The 18,082-nt window shown below is 54.0% G+C and overlaps 1 protein-coding gene across 3 annotated transcripts in view; it reads left to right on the plus strand.

The window, feature by feature from the left end:
* Positions 1 to 18,082, plus strand: part of Septin9 (septin 9) — a 164,091-nt gene that overhangs the window by 59,381 nt on the left and 86,628 nt on the right. The window contains exon 1 of one of the 3 annotated variants that reach the window (XM_021211894.2): positions 8,106 to 8,455. The exons of the other annotated variants lie outside the window; for them this stretch is intronic. Coding sequence (XP_021067553.1) covers positions 8,401 to 8,455 — 55 coding nt within the window. The 5' untranslated portion in view covers positions 8,106 to 8,400. Of the gene's footprint in view, positions 1 to 8,105; positions 8,456 to 18,082 lie in introns of those variants that run through there. 3 annotated transcript variants of the gene reach the window in all.

Below are 18,082 nucleotides of genomic sequence, written 5' to 3' on the forward strand. Positions count from 1 at the left end.
TTACTACTTAGCAGAGGATGACCCTGAACTCTTGGTAGTCCTGCCTCCACCACCCAAGTGCTGGGATTATAGGGTTCTTCTCCCACTTGGTTGTGGAATGCTGGAGTTTGAGCCCAGGGTGGAATGCATGCCAGGCGAGTGCTGTACCAGCTGAGCTCCACGCCCAGCCAGATTCATTCATTCGCTGTGCTGGGGATGGAGCCTACAGTCTCAAACCCACTCAGCAAATACCATGGTTCTCTCTCTGTCTCTGTGTCTCTGTCTCTGTCTCTGTCTCTGTCTCTGTCTCTCTCTCTCTCTCTCTCTCTCTCTCTCTCTCTCTCTCTCTCTCGTCTCATAGCCTGGGCTAGCCTTAAACTCACTGTATAGAACTGGCCTTGACTCTTGCTCTCTAATGCTCTTGCCTGTCTTGTCTCTTGCCTCCTTGCTCCCCCTCTCCCTCCATTCCCTTCTCCCTTCTCTCCACGTGGCCATGGCCGGCCTCTACTTCTCTACTCTCTCCTTCTCTCTGCCTTTCTCTGCCTCTACTGCCCTCTGAACTCCCCTCCCCATGCTCTGAATAAACTCTATTCCACAGTAAAAAAAAAAAAAAAGGCCTTGACTTTATCTTCCTGCCTGCCTGTGCCCAGCTTCTATGTCCTTTAAAAGGCCAAAAATGGCCAAAGGCAGATGGAGCAGCGTTGCTAGGCACTAAGATCCCCATCTCTGGGAGTGTTCTAGGGTGGAGTGGATGGGTGTCTTAGTTAGGGTTTCATTGCTGTGAAGAGACACCGTGACCACAGCAACTCTTGTGAAGGACCACATTTAACATTTAAATTAACAATGTTAATTAAGGACCAGCCCCATAGAGATGAGGCTGGCTTACAGGTTCAGAGGTTCAGTCCGTTATCATCATGGCAGGAAGCATGGCAGCGTCCAGGCAGGCACGGTGCAGGAGGAGCTGAGAGTTCTACCTCTTGTTCAGAAGGCAGCCAGGAGGAGAGGGACTCTTCCACACTGGGCAGAGCTTCCAAGCAATTTCCTCCAACAAGGCCACACCTCCGAACAGTACCACTCCCTGTGGGCCACCCATACTCAAACCACCAGAATGGGCATTCTGGGACAGATGGGGAAGTGGGTTGCAGTAGAACTGTAGAGGGCAGATAAGCCTTGCAGACCCTCTGTGGGGTACAGAAGAATGTCTGTTCTTCTGTCCTTCCCAGGTTGGTACCTGTTCCCAGTTGAGTCATTTCTCTGTCTGCCCTCGGGGGGTCCCACCTTGGGGCTGGCAGGGACATAGTTAGGGTCCCGCCATGGTCATAGGCAGGGCTGGGAGGTGTTTTCTGGGGGATGTATCACTGGGATAACTGTGGTGACTTTAAAAATAAATGCTTTCTTCTTACTCTGAACCACGCTGACGTGGAAGTAGGGCAAGCTGGTGACTCAGCCCTGGTCCCTACACTGCAGCCGTGGCAAGCTGCCTCCAGCCTCAGACCCCAGAGAGCAAGGGTGCTTGCTTTAGAGAGGGTGGTAGGGAGGCCAGAGTACTGCAGGCCTCTGGGAACAGCCTGTCCTTCTCTGATGGAGATGGGGCCCAGCCAAGAGTCCCGGCAGTGCAGGGTGAGGCGCCTTCAGTTGGCACAGCCTGAGGGGCAAGCTTAATTGCTTACTGTCCTGAGACTCAGGGCCAGTCTAGACACACTTAAGGGTCAGTCTAGACACCCTTGCTAGGTCCCTTATGTACCTTATGGATCCCATTCCTTGGTCCCCCTCCTCTGTCTCTGCATCGCCAGCTTCAGGTGGGGAGCCAGGACGCTGGGGATATTAGTCCATTCCAAAGCTGATATAGGAAGAACATGCGGTAGTTAGGCTGAAGAGAGAAAGAAGGTGCCCAGGGAGGGTGCATGAGCCACGGGGAGAAGGGCATTGTGTCTCTCTGCCATGCGGGGTATAACTCACAGCTGAATTCACCATCGATACTCACCGGGCAAGCTGTCAGACAAGCCCACGCTCAGAGCCTAGGTGCCAGGGTTCGGCCATGTGAGGGGAGCCGTGTGCAAGTCCTTTCTACTCTTACTCCCAGCATTCTCTAAGTCTCATGTCTCTTTAACTTAGAGGGTTTCCAGCTAAGATAGGCATGGTAGCACCCATTTGTAATCCCAGTCTAATCTCAGTACAAGGAAGGGTTAGCAAGAAGATCAAGATTTCAAGGCTAGCCTGGGCTACTCTGTCTTGGAAACAAAACTCCCTCAGATTTGCAAGGGAAACTGGAAATAAGCAGGCCAGGCCGTGTTGACCCGTTTGGTCCTAGGGACAGGGATGTGGGGTTCTGTAAGCTGTGTGCTGCAGTGGTGATAGTGGCCCTGCCCTTGGGGACGTGGGGTGCGGGCGCCTTTGGAGCCCAGAGCAGAACATTTGCTGGGCTCTGAGGCCGGGAGCCCCTGGGATGACTCAGGAGCCTGCATTTAGGAGACTTACAAGGAATGAGGAGTTTGCTTAAAAAGCCCTGGCTGCCCGTATGCTGTGGTCAGGCTTTGTTGTAAACGTTTAGCATGAAGCAGGCCCAGCTGGGGACTGAGAATTAAGGAAGATTAGTCATGTGGATCTGTGAAGGGAAACCTTGTGTCTTGGGCGGGTGGTGGCGTGGGCTTTGTGGTCACATTTGTCAGCTGTACCCACCAGGAGGCTGCGCCGGGGGAAGTGTCAGAGTGGCTGGCATGCAGGAGACATGGTCGTCCAAGCTTGGAGACAGCTCTGGCAGAAAGGCCCTGGAGTGGCCCAGCTGGGAGCAGGACTCTGCCTGTGCTTCTGCATTATTTCTAAACTGGGGTGTCTCCGTGTGATGGGAGAGTTTCTGGGGTGTCTCAGTGTGATGGGAGAGCTCCTGGGGTGTCTCCGTGTGATGGGAGAGCTTCTTGCCCTTCAAGCCTGTTTGGACCAGTTCCTCTACCAGGAGTCATAGGATACTGCCATCCAGTAAAGGATATTGTGCCCCATCATTCAGTGGGCTGAACTCGGGCTGGGGAGCCCCAGTAGCATGTCTAGAGGTGAGATAGCAACTGTATCTGAGGTTTGGGGTGAGGGGCGTCTGTGGAAGGCCATTCTGTTGTCAGGGACTGAAATTACAAACTCACCAGGGAAGAGATTCGGGGATGTCCTAGTGGGGGAGATAGCTGGCACAACCGTCCTGGGGCAGGAAGCATCAAGAGGCCAGTGAACTTAGTGGATGGCTGAGGCCGGAGCAGCAGGAGGAGGCAGTGAGGGGTTTGTTCAGTGTGAGTGAGGCCCAGGGGGCATGTGACCTAAGCCTGGAAGCCCGGGGTGTCAGGAAGAGGAAAGTGGGTGGTTAGTCAGGAGCCCGGGGTGGGGGTGGGGGGGAGAGCACGGGAGAGGGAGGAGCCAATACTGTAAGAGGATGGGAGTTTGTGAGGAATCTGGAGACGCTACTATTAAATTCTATATGACAATGTAAAATTAGATACTTCTGTACGAACTAGAGGAACTTGTTGAATTAGGAATAAACTATAGGAGCTGGAGAGGTGGCTCCGTGGTTAAGAATGACTTCTGCTCTTGTAGAAGACTTGAGTCTTCTCACAACCATCCATGACTCCAGATCCATGATCTATGCCTTCTCCTGTCCTCCGTGGGCTCCTGCATGCTCGCTGTGCACAGACAGACATACATGCAGGTAAACACTCCGATACATAAAACAAGTTTGAAAAGAATGAACTATATGAGTTATTGTTTAAAACGATACTATATGGAATTATCACATGACCTTACCGTTACACTTCAGAGCCTACCCCTGAAGAACTAAGGGCAGCAGTGCAAATGCGTGTTTGTCTCCACGTTCACTGGAGATTGGATATGATTGCAACAGCGAGCACAGAAGCCATGTCAGTGTGGCGTCTGTGTGTGGAGTAAGCGTTACTGTGTCCATACACTGGGATGATTGTGACAGCCTGGGGACAGGCTGGGCTACAGAGTGAGTTCCAGGCCAACCTGTGCTGCACAGTGAGACCCTGTCTAAAAAGCAGATGATTGATGTATAGCTAGTGACGTGGTTCAGCCAGCTCGTAAAGATGCTTGCTGCCAAGCCCAATGATCCGGGTTCGATCCCCACATCTACATGGTAGTAGGAGAGAGCTGACTCCCACAAGCTGTCCTCTGACCTCCATATTCATGCTGTGCACATGTGCGCGTGCGCACACACACAATTCATAAATATAATTTAAAATAAACAAGTTACTTAAAGTAATATAAGCAAGACTCCTTAAAAAATAATTTATTTGGTTTGATGTGCATTGGTGTGAGAGAGCTGGAGTCACAGACAGTTGTGAGCTACCCTGTAGGTGCTGGTGAATGAACCCAGGTCCCCTGGAAAGCAGCCAGTGAACTCAGCCACTGTCTTGTAGGCAAAAGGGTCAGGTCCTAAATGCTATTTTAACTCTTAGATTGCCGCTGTTAAATAGCATCCAGCTAGATACTAGGGAAAGGTGCTTAGCCTGGTCCCCGGATAGTTTGGGATACACTGGCCAGCTGTTTCGATGTTGAGGATGAGGGGAAGGGAATGCAGGAGGATACGTGGCTTGAGCATCTAGGGAGGCCACAGTAGCTCCATTTTGCCAGGATGGTGACTTCTACAGCTTAGGGGCTGGGGAAGATTCTACAGTTCACTTGCACTGTACCTTGTATAAAGTGTATATGTAGTGTATATGCAGTGTATGGAATGCATATACAGTATATATACAGTACACATATAGTGCATACACACATATATGGCATATACACTATATAGTACATAGGTTTATATATTGTATGCATGATATATATATAATATATATGGTATATACATTGTATATATAGTGTATACAGTGTATATAGTATATATGGAATGCATATACAATGTGTACAGTATATGTGTAGTATACATAAAATATATGTGTGTGTATGATATATACATGATATATAGCATATAGGTGTATATATAGTATATAGCATAAATATAGTATAGATGGCATATACAATGTATATATACTGTATACAGGCCCACACAGAGTTGAGCCATTGGGTTCTACCCTTGACTATGTTATGAGGGGGCCGGTCTTGTCACTCACTGACTGGAGCATCCTGTCCAAAGTGCTGGGCAATAGTGCCGGGCAGGGAGCCACAGCCTCCCTAGGAGGCCACCCCACTGCTGAGTCGCTTCCTGCTGAGGCTGTACCTGGACTCAGGGGTCAGGGATCCTGATGTGCAAGCCAAGCGGCTGTTTCCGCAAGTCCTTCCTGCACCCTCTTTCCCAGGCTTTTTATGCTCCATACCCGGGGCTGAAACTACGGGCTTCCTCTTCTAGCCCGTGTCTTCCCATGTTCAAAAGGGGGGGAAAAAACCAAAAGAAAAAAGAAAAAAAGAAAAGTCTGACGGTATTTCTGGCTCTGCAAGTTGGCTAGACTCAGGTCCTCAGCCCCTCCCCCAAGACAGTGAGCTGCCAGACCAGTCCGGTTCACCAGAGTCACCAGGTCACCAGGTGGCTTTCATAGTCAGCTTTGTCTTAGGACTCTTTGACTTGATGGATCAGGTGTGAGCTTAGGTCTGGCTGAACTAACTGCCATACATTGGCTGGCTTCACAGCACGATAAAGGTGTTCTATGCCACCCATGTTACGGGGTCCGCAGGGATGAGTGACATATGGTTCCAGAGAGGAGAGTCTGCCCCTGAGGCTCTAGGTTGGATTTTGGCCTCTGGCGGCTGCTCTTTGGTGGCTGCTTCTGACTTCAGAGGGCGTTTGTTTCTGACTTCTTCTCTATCTGTTATCTGGGCTTTGAGTCCAGGACACATGTGATCCCAGGTAACCTCATCTGCCCACCTGTAGCACAGGCCCTTAGGCTGCGTCTGGTCCCGTTGTGAGCATCCAGCAATCATGTTATCTCTTTGGGGTGGACGGGAGCTGTGGCACACCCACAAGCAGGCAGGCTTTCTGGAGAGTCTCGCTTGGAGCACAGCATCCTCTCCTTGAAGCGTGGAATACAGAACTCCGAGCCCTACGGTCCTTTCTTCAGCTAAATTCAAGGCCAGAGCCCAAGACTATAGAGAGGGAGTTGGGGGACCACCCAACCTAATGAAAGTCCCAGAATGCCACAGCCACCGCATGTGATCCGGGACAGCTGGGATGATGAGGGGGCTGGGGGTGGGTGGGACTGGTTCAAAGCCAAGTGGCAGTTGGGTTATCCTGGAGTTTGCAGAAGGTAATTATGGGGAGAAGGGAGGTACCCTGCTGTTTCCCATTGTCCTCATGGGACCAAAAGAAAAGAGACACAAGGGTGAACTTCCTATTGGGAGGATGGCCAAACCTGCCTCGGCTTTCCTGATGCAGGAGCCCGGGCATTTAGCAGGTTCCCAGGCTGGTACTTCGGGTGGAGTGGTTACAGTGTGGAAGGGAAGCAGAGGGTTGGGTTGGTTGCTTGAGTTATGGACAGGGGTGTTCTGGCTGTGGAAGCCAGCACCCACTTCTATTGTCCCACGGAGTCCCCGGGGGCGGGGAGAACTCCTTGAAGGCTGCACCCTGGCTGGGCTCCCCATTGGAACACTGTGGCATGCTTGGCTCCTCTGCCTGGATACAGACAGCAACAATGTGCTCTGTCTCTGCTAATCTGCACTCGCCCTGGGGAGAACAATCGCTCGGGTGTGTCTCTGTGTTCCAGGTGCTTTTTATACGAGACACCAATGAGCAACGCCCACTCAGGTTGGACGCTGTCCCAGGGACCCGGCATCTTCCCAGGGCTTTGTGGTAAGGGCCTCAGCTTCTTAGATTGGATCCTGAAATTCCCCCAGATGTGGCACAGGCAGGTGACCTGGTGATGGTCAGACTGCCAGGCAGGCTGAGACCCAGACAGAAGCCGTCAGGGGTGCCCACCGCTCCGGAAGGCTTCCAGAAGGATGGGGGGGTTGCGAGTGCATCTAAAATGGCCGTGGTTTTGCACTTCCCATGTCCAAAAGCTCACTTGGTTGAAAATAGTTTTTAAACCATCTGAGGCATGAGGGAGGGAGGGAGGGGCACATTTTCTGAAATAGGAAGGACTCTATTCCAGCAGCTTAAAAAAAAAAAAAAAAAAAGTCTCACCAAGCCTGGCCCAGGCTTCTCCTCTCCTCTGCGGCCACACCAACCTCTGCAGGCCCAAGCACTGTTCGTGTTCTTCCCTCACTGAGAATGGTGGAGTAGGGAGAGAGCAGACCCAGACCCAGGACAGCTCAGGGACTCACCGCTGCAGGGACTTGTCCCCAGCTATGAATCCGTGCAGCCCTGATTGAACAGAGAGGTCCCAGGTTTAAGGTAGTGCCCAGCGGGCAGGAGAGACTTGGCTCATCCAGGAAGTGGTGACACCCCCCCCCCATCCCTGGGGACCCTTCCTGGTAACTAATGTTTGTTGTTTCTGTAGAGCCGGTGGTTTTATCTGCTTGCCGGGTGGATGTCTGAAGTGTGAAAGGCAAGGCTGTGGGTACCCACTGATGTGGAAGGAGCCCAGGAGCAGCCTTCTTCCTTCCTTCTGATGTTAGGAACTATGGTTTCTCTCTTCTGGAGGGAAGGTCGTGGTCCACTCTCTGTACTCAGGAAGCCCATACAGTGGAAGGGGGGAGGGGCGTTGCAGCGATTCTTCTGAAGGGCCGCCTCTCCCTGCTCTATCCCTTCCGTAGCACCTACCCAAAGGGTGCAGCAGCGACCCCCGGGGGTACAAGGGGGTAGCAGTCCTCGACGTGTGGATGCTGGGAACTCCCGGGACCCTCATCTCTGTAGTCAACCGTCTAGGGTCCTGCGGACCCACTCTAGCCTAGCACTACAGCTTAACCCTTGCAGGCCCCGTGCTTGTCTGCGAAGGAGGCGCTCAGGAACTTTGGCTGCGTAAATAAAACCTCGGGCAGCAAGAGCACTGCGCCCAGGGAAGGGGAGGAATCTTGTCCCCCTCGGCGCCCGCCCGCTGCTGTGGCCCGGCCTCCACATCCTCTACATCCGCCCACATCTGGCCGCGGAGGGGCGTGAGGGGGAGGGGCCGAGGCCGTGTCTGTCGCGGTCCCCTGGGCACCCGCCAGGAAGGGAGAAGGGGGGCCAGCCCAGGTCGTGTGCCTGGGACTCTGCAGTCCCTGTAGAAGCAGCTCTGGTTCCAACCCCTCCAGGCCCAGTTTTGACAGGCGGGCGCAACAGCCAGTGCCGAGTCGCGGAGGCCGGCTGGGGTGCGGGAACCTGATCCAGCCGGGAGGCGGGGGCGGGGCGGGGGCCCGGGTGCTTGGGGAGGGGCCGGCGCCCGCCTTCCTCCCCCATTCATTCAGCCGACCGTGGGGGCCGAGGGGCTCCGGCGGCCAGCTCTGCACCGGGAGCGGGAGCGCGCAGGGCCCGGTCTCCGCGGGACTCCCTGCGCACCAGCCACCATGTCCGACCCCGCGGTCAACGCACAGCTGGACGGGATCATTTCAGACTTTGAAGGTGGGTGCCCGACCCAGCGGTTGCTTGGCGAGCTGGGCAGGAACCTCCAGGCGGGCCTGAGACGGGACGGGATGAGCACGGGAGAGGCAAGACCCCGGATTGCTCACCCTGGGGATCTGCGCCCCAGACCCCGCATTGCCTACTTGGAGAGCCCCATTAAGGGGTCCGGTAGATGATAGATCCTATAGTTGGGGGCCACGCGCCCCCTGGGGACCCCAGGTTCACGCTGCCTCTGGGGTGTTCGTCTTTTTATTGTTGTTTGTGTTTGCCCTGCGACTGTCGTCTCCTCGAGGGCGGGCTTGACTTCTTGGGAACAACCCCGGGAGCGCAATTCCACCCTGGAAACCAGTGGGTTTTCTTCTTTTGGTGCTCTCCCTCAGCTCTCACCAGCGTGGGAGTTAGTTCCCCTCCTCGGATCCAGGGGGAGGCCGAATCCTCAGGGTGGACCTCCTCCCCTCCCCCACGCCAGCTCCGGGGTTGGGGCTGAGCCCAGTCCCGGGGCTGGCAAGGGCTGCCAAGTTGATCGGCTCGCAGGCCCCATGCATCCGAGGGGATCCCAGCCCGACGAGTCTCAGGGTCCAGGGTGGGATGTCCAATACCCCCGATCCAGGCCTGGGACATCTTTATCCATCAGAGAGAGAGGAGCCTTTTGGGAGAGAGGGGGCCTGCGCGCTCACAAGCACTTTCGCCTCTTGTCCTGAGTTTACAAAGTGCTGAGATACTTGGGGGCCCTTTCCTCCAAGGGTGGGCCTGCCATCCCCGCCCTGGGCTTGCATGCGCGGGCTTTCCAGAGGCCTCGTGACTGCCACTGCCGGTGCCGTGGCCCCTAGTCCTGCGTCCTCCTCCGGAGTAAATAAAGCCAGTGGAAAGAGAGGCTTACACAATGGTGTCCCGCGCGCGTCTGGGGCTGGGTTTCCGAGGGGCGGGACTGACTCTGCGGGGCCCGGAGCCCCCGCCCCTCTGAGGGGCTCTCAGGCAGCCTTAGGCAGAGCCCTCTGGTGGGCTGGTGAGCGAGGGAGGAAGGGCTCCACATAGTTAAAGACGGCCAGGTTTCAGGCCAGCTCTAGCTCTTCAAGTGACCAGTTGGGGGTGCTCCAAGCCCCATGACTGGAACCAGGGGGTTTGTCCTGAGCCCACCTGAGGTCAGCCTTATCTCTGAGTTAGGTGATTAGCTGTGTGTCAGGATGGGGGGGGCGGGGGCGGGTGGCTGCTGATGCGTTGTGTATTGACAGGTACAGGCTGTGAGGATCCTGGAATATCATACCCATTTGGTCACCTCAGTGGTGGGAGCAAGTACCTGTGCTGAATCAAGGCAGAGTCGCTGCTTAGGAGACCTTATGCCCCCAACCACCTGGACCTCTTGGAGTCCATGTCTATTCTAGGGTCCCCCAGACCTGTTCCGAGCTGTTGTGCCTTCTGCATTCCCTAGGGACCGTCCTGTCTCCTAGGGTTGCCCCTCTGTGCACCTCTCCTTTGCCCCGGGGCCTTTCATTCCCCTGGAAGTGTATCTGAAAGTCAGCCAATCAGCTCCCTTCTCTGCAAGGTCTGAGCGGGAGGGGGGATGGGGTTGGGGGGGGGCACTGCCTTTTCCAGGTCCCGATCTCTGTGTTTGCTCTCTGCTCCGGACCTAGGGGGCATTCAGGTGTCTGCTTTCATCCCCCCGAGGAGTTGGGGACAGGGTTTCTGCAGAATGCTGCAGAAGTCTTGTTGGGGAGAAGTTTGGGGGTTTTTGGGTTTTTGCATTGTGGAGGCCAGCTGCCCCTGCCTCTTTGGTTTCTCTGTGTAACTCCTTACTCGCTGTGTCGTGCCCTCACTGGGCTGCCTCCCAAGCCAGCTTCTTGACCCTCAAATTTAGTCCAAGACAATGGCCACATTGAGAGCATCCTGGTATAGAGGTTGGCAGTCTTGAGGAAGCCGGGTCTGCTGAGCATGCTGCCCTCCTGCGTGCCAGTCTTCCTACTGTGAACTCTGAAAAGCTCAGCTAGGGAATGGGGTCAGGGCTTTGAGTCCTCAGAGATTGCTAGCCTGGGCTATCACTAGTGAAAGTGTGTGTGTGTGTGTGCGTGTGTGCGTGTGTGCGTGTGTGCGCACGTGTGTGTGCTCGCACGTGTGCACTTATGCAAGAGAAGCTTTGTGCTGTGGATGAACGACCCAAAAAGTGACCACCTAAGTGTCCTAGGAATACAGAGTTGAGTTGGCGTGCGGAAAAGGAGTGGGGGTTGGGCAGCTGGACAGATAGAGGGACGTAGAGAGAGTATGACCCAGCCTAGCATGGGTGAGAGAAGCTGGCAGTCTGAATCCAGGCAGGAAAAGTAGCAAGAGACTCACAGGGAGTAGTTGGGAACGGGGAGACAAGACCTTGAGGTAAAGGAGAAATCTGATTATGACAGGGAAAGAAGAGAGCCTCTGTCCAGAGCAAGGAGCTGAGATTTCAGGATGAGACTGCTAGGAAGTTGGGCCACGAGGGGACCAGTTTACAGTGAGTGTTCAGAGGGTGTCCAGCCACAGAGGGTCAGGTGTTCCCTGATGCTAGCTTGGCCAGGCTCAGCTGGAGGAGCCCCTAGTCTTTGCTCAGGCTTCCTGCAGGGTGTGTAGGGCTCTGCCAGAGAGTTGGAGGAGGGAGAAAAGAGCCAAGTTGGCTACAGTCCCTGGGGCCCATAGTCCCTTTGTGAGGCTGGACAGATGGGCTCAGGAGATGGAGCACAAAGGACCTAGGTGCTCCCCCCAGGGAGCTCCGGCTGGCACACGGCTGGCTAGCTCAGTGTGTATCTCTGGGGGGGTGTTTTTTGCTTTATTTTATTTTATTTTATTTTATTTTATTTATTTATTTATTTTTAAATAGCAGAGAGCCTGCTTGCCTGCCCTCAAGGAGGTCTGGAGTTAGCAGCTGTACCAGGCAGGAACAGCCTGCCCTACAGGGCAGAGGGAAGTGATTCATGATGGGTTAGGGTTCCCAGGTCAGAGCTGGGAATCCAGCCTGTAGTTGTGTGTGCTGGAGTAGGTGTGCCAGCTGGGCTCGGGTCTCAGTCTTGGTCGCAACTGTCTTGGACACTCATTTCTCCTCTCGTTTTTTATCTGTTTTATTCCAGCTGTCTCCACACATCCCCCACCCTGTTCCCTCCCCTCACCCCACTCCCATCTGAAGCGTAGGCCACACTTGTGATCATAGCTGGAGGGCTTGGTGGGATTCAGACTTGATTTTCCATCCCTGGGGACTGAGGGGTAGCAGGACCCTTGAAAGACATGAACTTCTTGTGTCCCAGTATCTGTCTTTGGTTTCCTTTCAAGGAACCCCCCACCCACCCACCCCCCAATCCCATTCCCTAGGGATGCAAAAGCGCAAAAGGTCTCTTACTGTGGCCGATTTCGATTTTAATCTTGCTAATCTCTCACCTGCCTGCCATTTCCTACTTTCCCACTTTCTAACATCAAGGGTTTTGAGTCAGCGGTACTACCCACCCTCCCCCACCCCACGAGGTGACTCCGAGACCCACCGCTGTCTGCGACTGGGTGGCTGGAGGAGTCACCCTTTTCTCTTTCCTTTCCCAGTCAGCAGAAGCGTGGGGCAGCTAGATGGTATGTTCTTCCTGAATGGAGACCAGGTCTCTTATCGCAAACACAGTCACAAGCTGGGTCCTTGTGTAACAAAAGCCTCCTCAAGTGCCAGCTGCCGGCCTGCTCTTCTCACCGCGGCTGCTGTAATCAGTTTTGCATCCCCAGAACAATCCTCAGAGTCCTTGATGTTTATTCAAACAGATCTGGTCCAGAAGCCCAGACTCTCCAATCCAGAGTGGCAAGACTTTTCTCTGCTGTTCCGGGGGAAGCTCTTCTGCGCTGGGCTCTGGACAGCCTGGGGTTCCTTTTCTCCTCAATAGAGAGGTGACCAAGAAATCAGGGATCACGTAGACACCTCTGGGACAAGGCGGTGGTGATAGCTGGGCCCAGGTGCCACTTTGTTCCCTAGAGGAAAGGCCTGTTGCTTGCAGGTAGCTGTAGACCTGGCCTCTTAATTAATGCCCTTGGGCCTTCTGTGTGACGAATTCTGAGGTTTCCAGCAGACACTCGGGCTCCTGGGAATCATTGCCTCACTGCTGAGAGGGATTCAAGGGCTTTAGGGCTTCCTGCAGTGAAGAGGGACTGGCCTCAGGCCTTTAATCCTAGCACTTGGGAGTTCAAGGCCAGCCTGGTTTACAGAGTGAGTTCCAGGACAGTCAGGGCTACACAGGGAAACCCTGTCTCGAAAAAAACAAAAAACAAACAAAAAAAGCGGGAGCTGGCCTCTTTTATAATCCCAAAGCTTTTGGTACCCCCAGCTTGGTATACTAGGTGCGCCTGTCAGTTGTACCCATGTGAGCAAGTTCACTAGACATTAGATGAGGACAGTAGGTGTGTCAGCACCCCACTGAGGATTACCTGTGGTAGAAGGTGGCAGGGGGCAGGGTTTGTATAGTGAGAGGTCTTACAGGGAGTGATGGGTATCACCCTGGACACCTGGTGGGTGGGGTGACCTCGCTCTACTGTCTGTGTGGCTCAGAGTGAGCTGAGAGACTCACCCTGAGCCTGCAGAGCTTGGTGGGGTTGTGAATGACACCGTGCCCGGTTCTGGGCGGCACTCTGTGAGATACAGGTAGTAGCTAGCACTGTGCATAGCACTGGCTGCGTGGAGTTTGGAGGTTGATGTTAGAACTGAGCGATGTGGGGCTGGTGAGATGGCTCAGCGGGTAAGAGCACCCGACTGCTCTTCCAAAGGTGCAGAGTTCAAATCCCAGCAACCACATGGTGGCTCAAACCATCCTTAACAAGATCTGACTCCCTCTTCTGGAGTGTCTGAAGACAGCTACAGTGTACTTACATATAATAAATAAATAAAATCTTTAAAAAAAAAAAAAAAAAAAAACTTTAAAAAAAAAAAAAAAAAAAAAAAGAACTGAGCGATGTTTGCATAAGACATATAGATCCTCAGTGCTAGGAGGTCACACAGACAAGAACCCGCCTGATCCCACTGTGGGGAAGAGATGGGATAACAGGGGTGCCACTGATAATGGCAAGTCCCAGGGTCTTGGTACCCATGGAACCCTCCTGGGGATCTCTCAGACCTTAACGGATACTCAGATGAAGCAGGGTCGGGGAGGTCCCTCCTCCTCTCTGGCTGATATTCCCCACAGAGGTCGGAGTGACATGGGGTTCTCACTGGGAGGTTGTCCCAGTATCTCACACGAGAATGCCACAGGTGAGGGACATGGCATGTCCATCTGCAGGACCGAGTGGGCCTGGAGACCTGAGAAGTGGGAGGCCAGGCGAGTAGAGGTTCATAGTGGTTTCAGCCTTCTTGTCCGGGTGGCATGGTGCAGACTTAGCTCTGAGCTGTGACTGTCCCATCCATAGGGACCAGAAGAGCTAAGAAGCCCAAGTTCCATGTTATCAGCTTGCTAGGCCTGGGTACCTATCGGCTATGTACCTCCACCCATATCCTTAAGGTCGGGGTGGGGGGGACTCTGGGCCTGGAGTGAGGACTGTGGGGGACTTGGGACCTGGAAAGAGAACACTCTTGTCTTGTTCTGGCTGTGTTTTAGCGTCACAATGACCTGCTTCTGAGCCCAAAGCACCTCCCACCAGCCAGCCAGGACGGACATTCCCAAGGGAAGAATGTGTGTGTGTGTGTGTGTGTGTGTGTGTGTGTGTGTGTGTGTGGTGTAGAAGCCAGGGAGTTTCCCACCTGGTGACTTGTGGCCTCTGCTTCCCCCTCCAGAGGGACAGGGCCTGACATCCTGGTACCGAGAAGACAGAGCTGGGGTCTCCTTTTCTCTCTCTACCTTCCATTTCAGAAGCGGCCATGCCAGGGCCCTGACTGTAGTTCCCGTGACCACCCACTTTTATCTCTCAGGGAGGCTAACCTGCCACTCAGAGGGTCCCTGTTGACACCTAAACCCAGGACAGAGTTGTACCCCTCTGCCAGACTGGCCTAGGCGCTCTCTTCTGGGCTCAGGCCCCCATGACAGTGTTGCCTGTGGTCTGTCCCTTGTGCTGTGAGCAGTGGTCGGAGGAAGGACACGGGGCATTGGTGGAAGGACATTGGAATTGATGGGTGCTGGTCTAGAGCTGGAAGCTTTAGGCAAGTTCATCTTTTTACAGGAGGTATCGGATGGTTGAGATGAGTTCTCTCCCTGTACGGCTCAGCCTCACTGCAGCCCTCCTGCCTCGGCCTCTTGAGTGCTGGGGTCACAGACAGAAAATTCACTCCCTAAAATGAATTGAGAATTCATGTAGTTTCTCTTGACCAGGCCACGGGGGGGAAAGGTTGACGGAACAGTGGCTCTCTTTCCAAAGCCCTCTTTGTTTTTTTCCCCAAATTTGGAGACTCATGGAATTCTCTGCAAACACAGTCTTAGATGCTCAAGGGTTTGTCATCTTGTTGGCTAGATAGCCCCGCCAGTTGGTTCTGGACACCCCCAGACGCCCAGAGGACATTTCTGGGCTCTGGCTGTTTAATTTGGTCTGGACAGGACCCGGAGGCTCCGTTCAGTCGGGAACCAACATATATTCTAGAAACTTCAAGTTTGTTGTCATGTTTTAAGAGTGCCACTAATTCCCAAGAATTTCAGAAGGAGACAGAACGACCTTGTTTCCTCTAGGAAACATAAACATATAGCGGCGTCTGAGCCTTGACTCTCTGGGGAACATCTGGGGGGGGGCATCGAAAGTAGGTAAGGGCTTCTAGTCTCTTTTTTCCTCCCCTGCTTCTTCATAAGAGGGAGAGAGACAGGGAGGGAATGGGGAGACTTTGTTAAAGATTTATTTTTATTTTGTGTGTCTGGGTGTTTGCCTGTATGTTTGTATGTGCACCATGTGCATGTTTGATGCTTGAGGAGGTCAGACGTGGGCATCAAATCTCCTGGAACTGGAATTACAGACAGTTGGGAAGCTGTCACATGTGTGCTGGGAACCAAACCCGGGCCCTCTGGAAGAACAGCCAGTGCTCTAACCACTGAGCTATCTCTCCAGCACCACTTGGTCTAACCACTGGACCATCTCTCCAGTACCACTTGCTCTTTTCTCTGTTGCTGGTCCTGGAACTAACTCAGTCTCCCTCTCCAGCCTTCCCTGGCTTCTTTGGCCTACAATCCAGGAACTAAAGGGCTGTGGTCCTAAGTCCCTATGGGTCCCTGTGCCCATATAGCGTTCAGCTTCTCGTGTCTCCAAGACTAAGTCTTGAGGTTTCGGTGAGACCTCGAACACTGACCATCTGCTCCTTTGACTGCAAGTGGGGGTGGAGGTGGGGGAATCACCGCCCCACATCTGCTCCTGATCACAGGTCTCTGGAGGCTGAGGCTGAACTCGAATGAGGAGAGGATTGGGAATAGCTGTCCTTTGCAGCCTGAGTGGGACCCGGCTTTCTTCCCTGTCCCTTTTCACAAAAGTCTCACCTCTGGGAAGCTGGGGCTCCAGCACCCTCTACAACCAAATATCAGACTTTTAAACAAGTTCCTGGTTTCAGTGTGGGATAGGAAGAGCTCACAGGTGTTTGCAGACAGGCCAGGACAAGGTGTGGTCACCTCCTTATGGGAGACTGCAGCTGAGGGAGTCAGTGCAGGTCGTTGGTGGCTTCTGTCTCATCTCTTTTTGGTGGCGAGTGATCAGTTGTCACTCCTCCCTATGCAAGTTCAGCCTGAGCCCCCAGAGACCTGAAGTCAGGAGCAACCGTGGGGCAATGCCCCCCCCCCCTGTTTGCAGTGGCCCCAGACTATAGCAGCCAGCATCCTGGTGGATCCCACACTCAGGACAGGGTCTCACCTCTGGGTTCAGGAAGCTCTGATGGAGGATGCTGTCCTACTTTCCATGTGGGTGGGCAGCTTCTCTGAGAAGGGAAGGCCAGGCTCCTGCCGTCTGTCCCCTGGAGACAGTATCAGCAGTATAAACGGGCAAGTTTTCCTGGCTCCACTGTCCCCTGTCCCCTGTCCCCGTCCGCTGTCATGGGTCAGGCGCTGGACTTTTGACTGGGTTAGGGTTATGGGGTTTTTCCTTTACTGCAAACTGAAACTCCCAGCTTCTCTGCTGCTCCTGCAGACTTGTGTGCGCAGAGGCGCCCGGGACCTCCACCGACACGGGGGGGGGGGGGGCTCCCGGGGCTTTGCTTGCTTGTGAGATCTAGGCTCTGTGCCCTTCCTCCTAACCAGGAGGCTCACAGAGCTGAAGGGGAACTCGGGTGGGGGAGGGTCCCCTTGTATAGAGCCCCAGTCACAGTGCAAGCAGCTGAATGTGTGCAAGGATGAGTTTCAAGTCCTGCCCTCCTTCTGAAACCCCAGGAAAAGCCACCAGCTTGCTTCCTTCCTTCCTTCCTTCCTTCCTTCCTTCCTTCCTTCCTTCCTTCCTTCCTTCCTTCCTCCCTTCCTCCCTTCCTCCCTTCCTCCCTTCCTCCCTCCCTTCCTCCCTTCCTCCCTTCCTCCCTTCCTCCTTCCCTCTGTCCCTTCCTCCTTCCTTCCCTCCCTTCCCCTCTCTCTCCTCTCCTCCCCCCTCTCTCTTTCCTTCTTTTCTTTCTTCCCTTATTTCTTAACTACAAAAAAACCCTGGCCACCAGGTGAATGCAGACTGGCTCTTTCATTCCCATACCTCAGGCCTGGTACAGCAGAGGGTGAAGGTTGAAGGCCAGGTTCTGGTCAGAGAAATTGGGCTTTTTGTGGGACAGGATAGGAACCCTTCTCTAACCTAAAGAACAGGTCCCTGGACATCAGGTCAGGCTGGGACATGCAGCTCTCTTACTTACCTCTCTGCTGGTATTTAAATGAGGGAGCCAAGCTCCTGCCAACAGCTGCGCTGGAGCCAGCTGTCAGGAGTGGGGCTGGCTGGGTGGGGGTGCACGTGTGCATGTGGGTGTGGGTGTGTCTGTCTGTCTGTCCCACTTGTGCGTTCTTTGTCTCTGACCCACGTCCGGGTCCTGCCAGCTGTCTCCCTGTAGCTCACAGGCCCTCCCTCCCATCCAGCTTGGCTTTCTGTCTGGGGAGGCCGGGTGAACCCTGCTGCTGAGCTGTGGGCAGGGGCAGGTGCTGCCTGGCAGATGCAGTTGGTCAAAGCCAGGCAACCCTGCCAGGCAACACTGTCACGGTGTCTGGTTTGTCTTTCTCATAAACCTGGTTCTTGAGTGTGATGACAATCTCAGTCTGTTCGGCAGTAGGGAGTAGGGGTACCTGGGGTCCCGAGCCTAGGGTCTGCGGTGACAGCCTCTGCTTCAGTCCAGACCTGCAGCTGTGAAATAGGAGCGCTGGTCTCCCGTCAGGCTGTGTAGCAGGGGTGTTTGGACCCTTTTTACAGAAGCCTCAGTGGACATGAGGTCAGAGCCCACTCCACAGTGCTAGACAAGACATCCTCCTCTCTGTGCCTCAGTTTCCCATGTGCTGTGAAAGTGGACATCTTTTCCTGGCTCTGCATTAGGCCTAGAGGGACCACATTGTCCCCTATCTGGTGTTCCCTTATTACAAGACAGAAAAACGCAGATCTGGAAATGAAAAGGGGGACATGTTTTTTTCTTTTTCTTTCTTTCTTTCGTTCAAAAAGTATTTCGAGTCTCTCTTCTTATTTCTGTGAACTTATCACCTGTGTGGGACACACAAACACACACACACACACACACAC

The sequence above is a fragment of the Mus pahari genome, chromosome 14 (genome assembly GCF_900095145.1).
Source record: "Mus pahari chromosome 14, PAHARI_EIJ_v1.1, whole genome shotgun sequence".
Classification (NCBI taxonomy): Eukaryota; Metazoa; Chordata; class Mammalia; order Rodentia; family Muridae; genus Mus; species Mus pahari.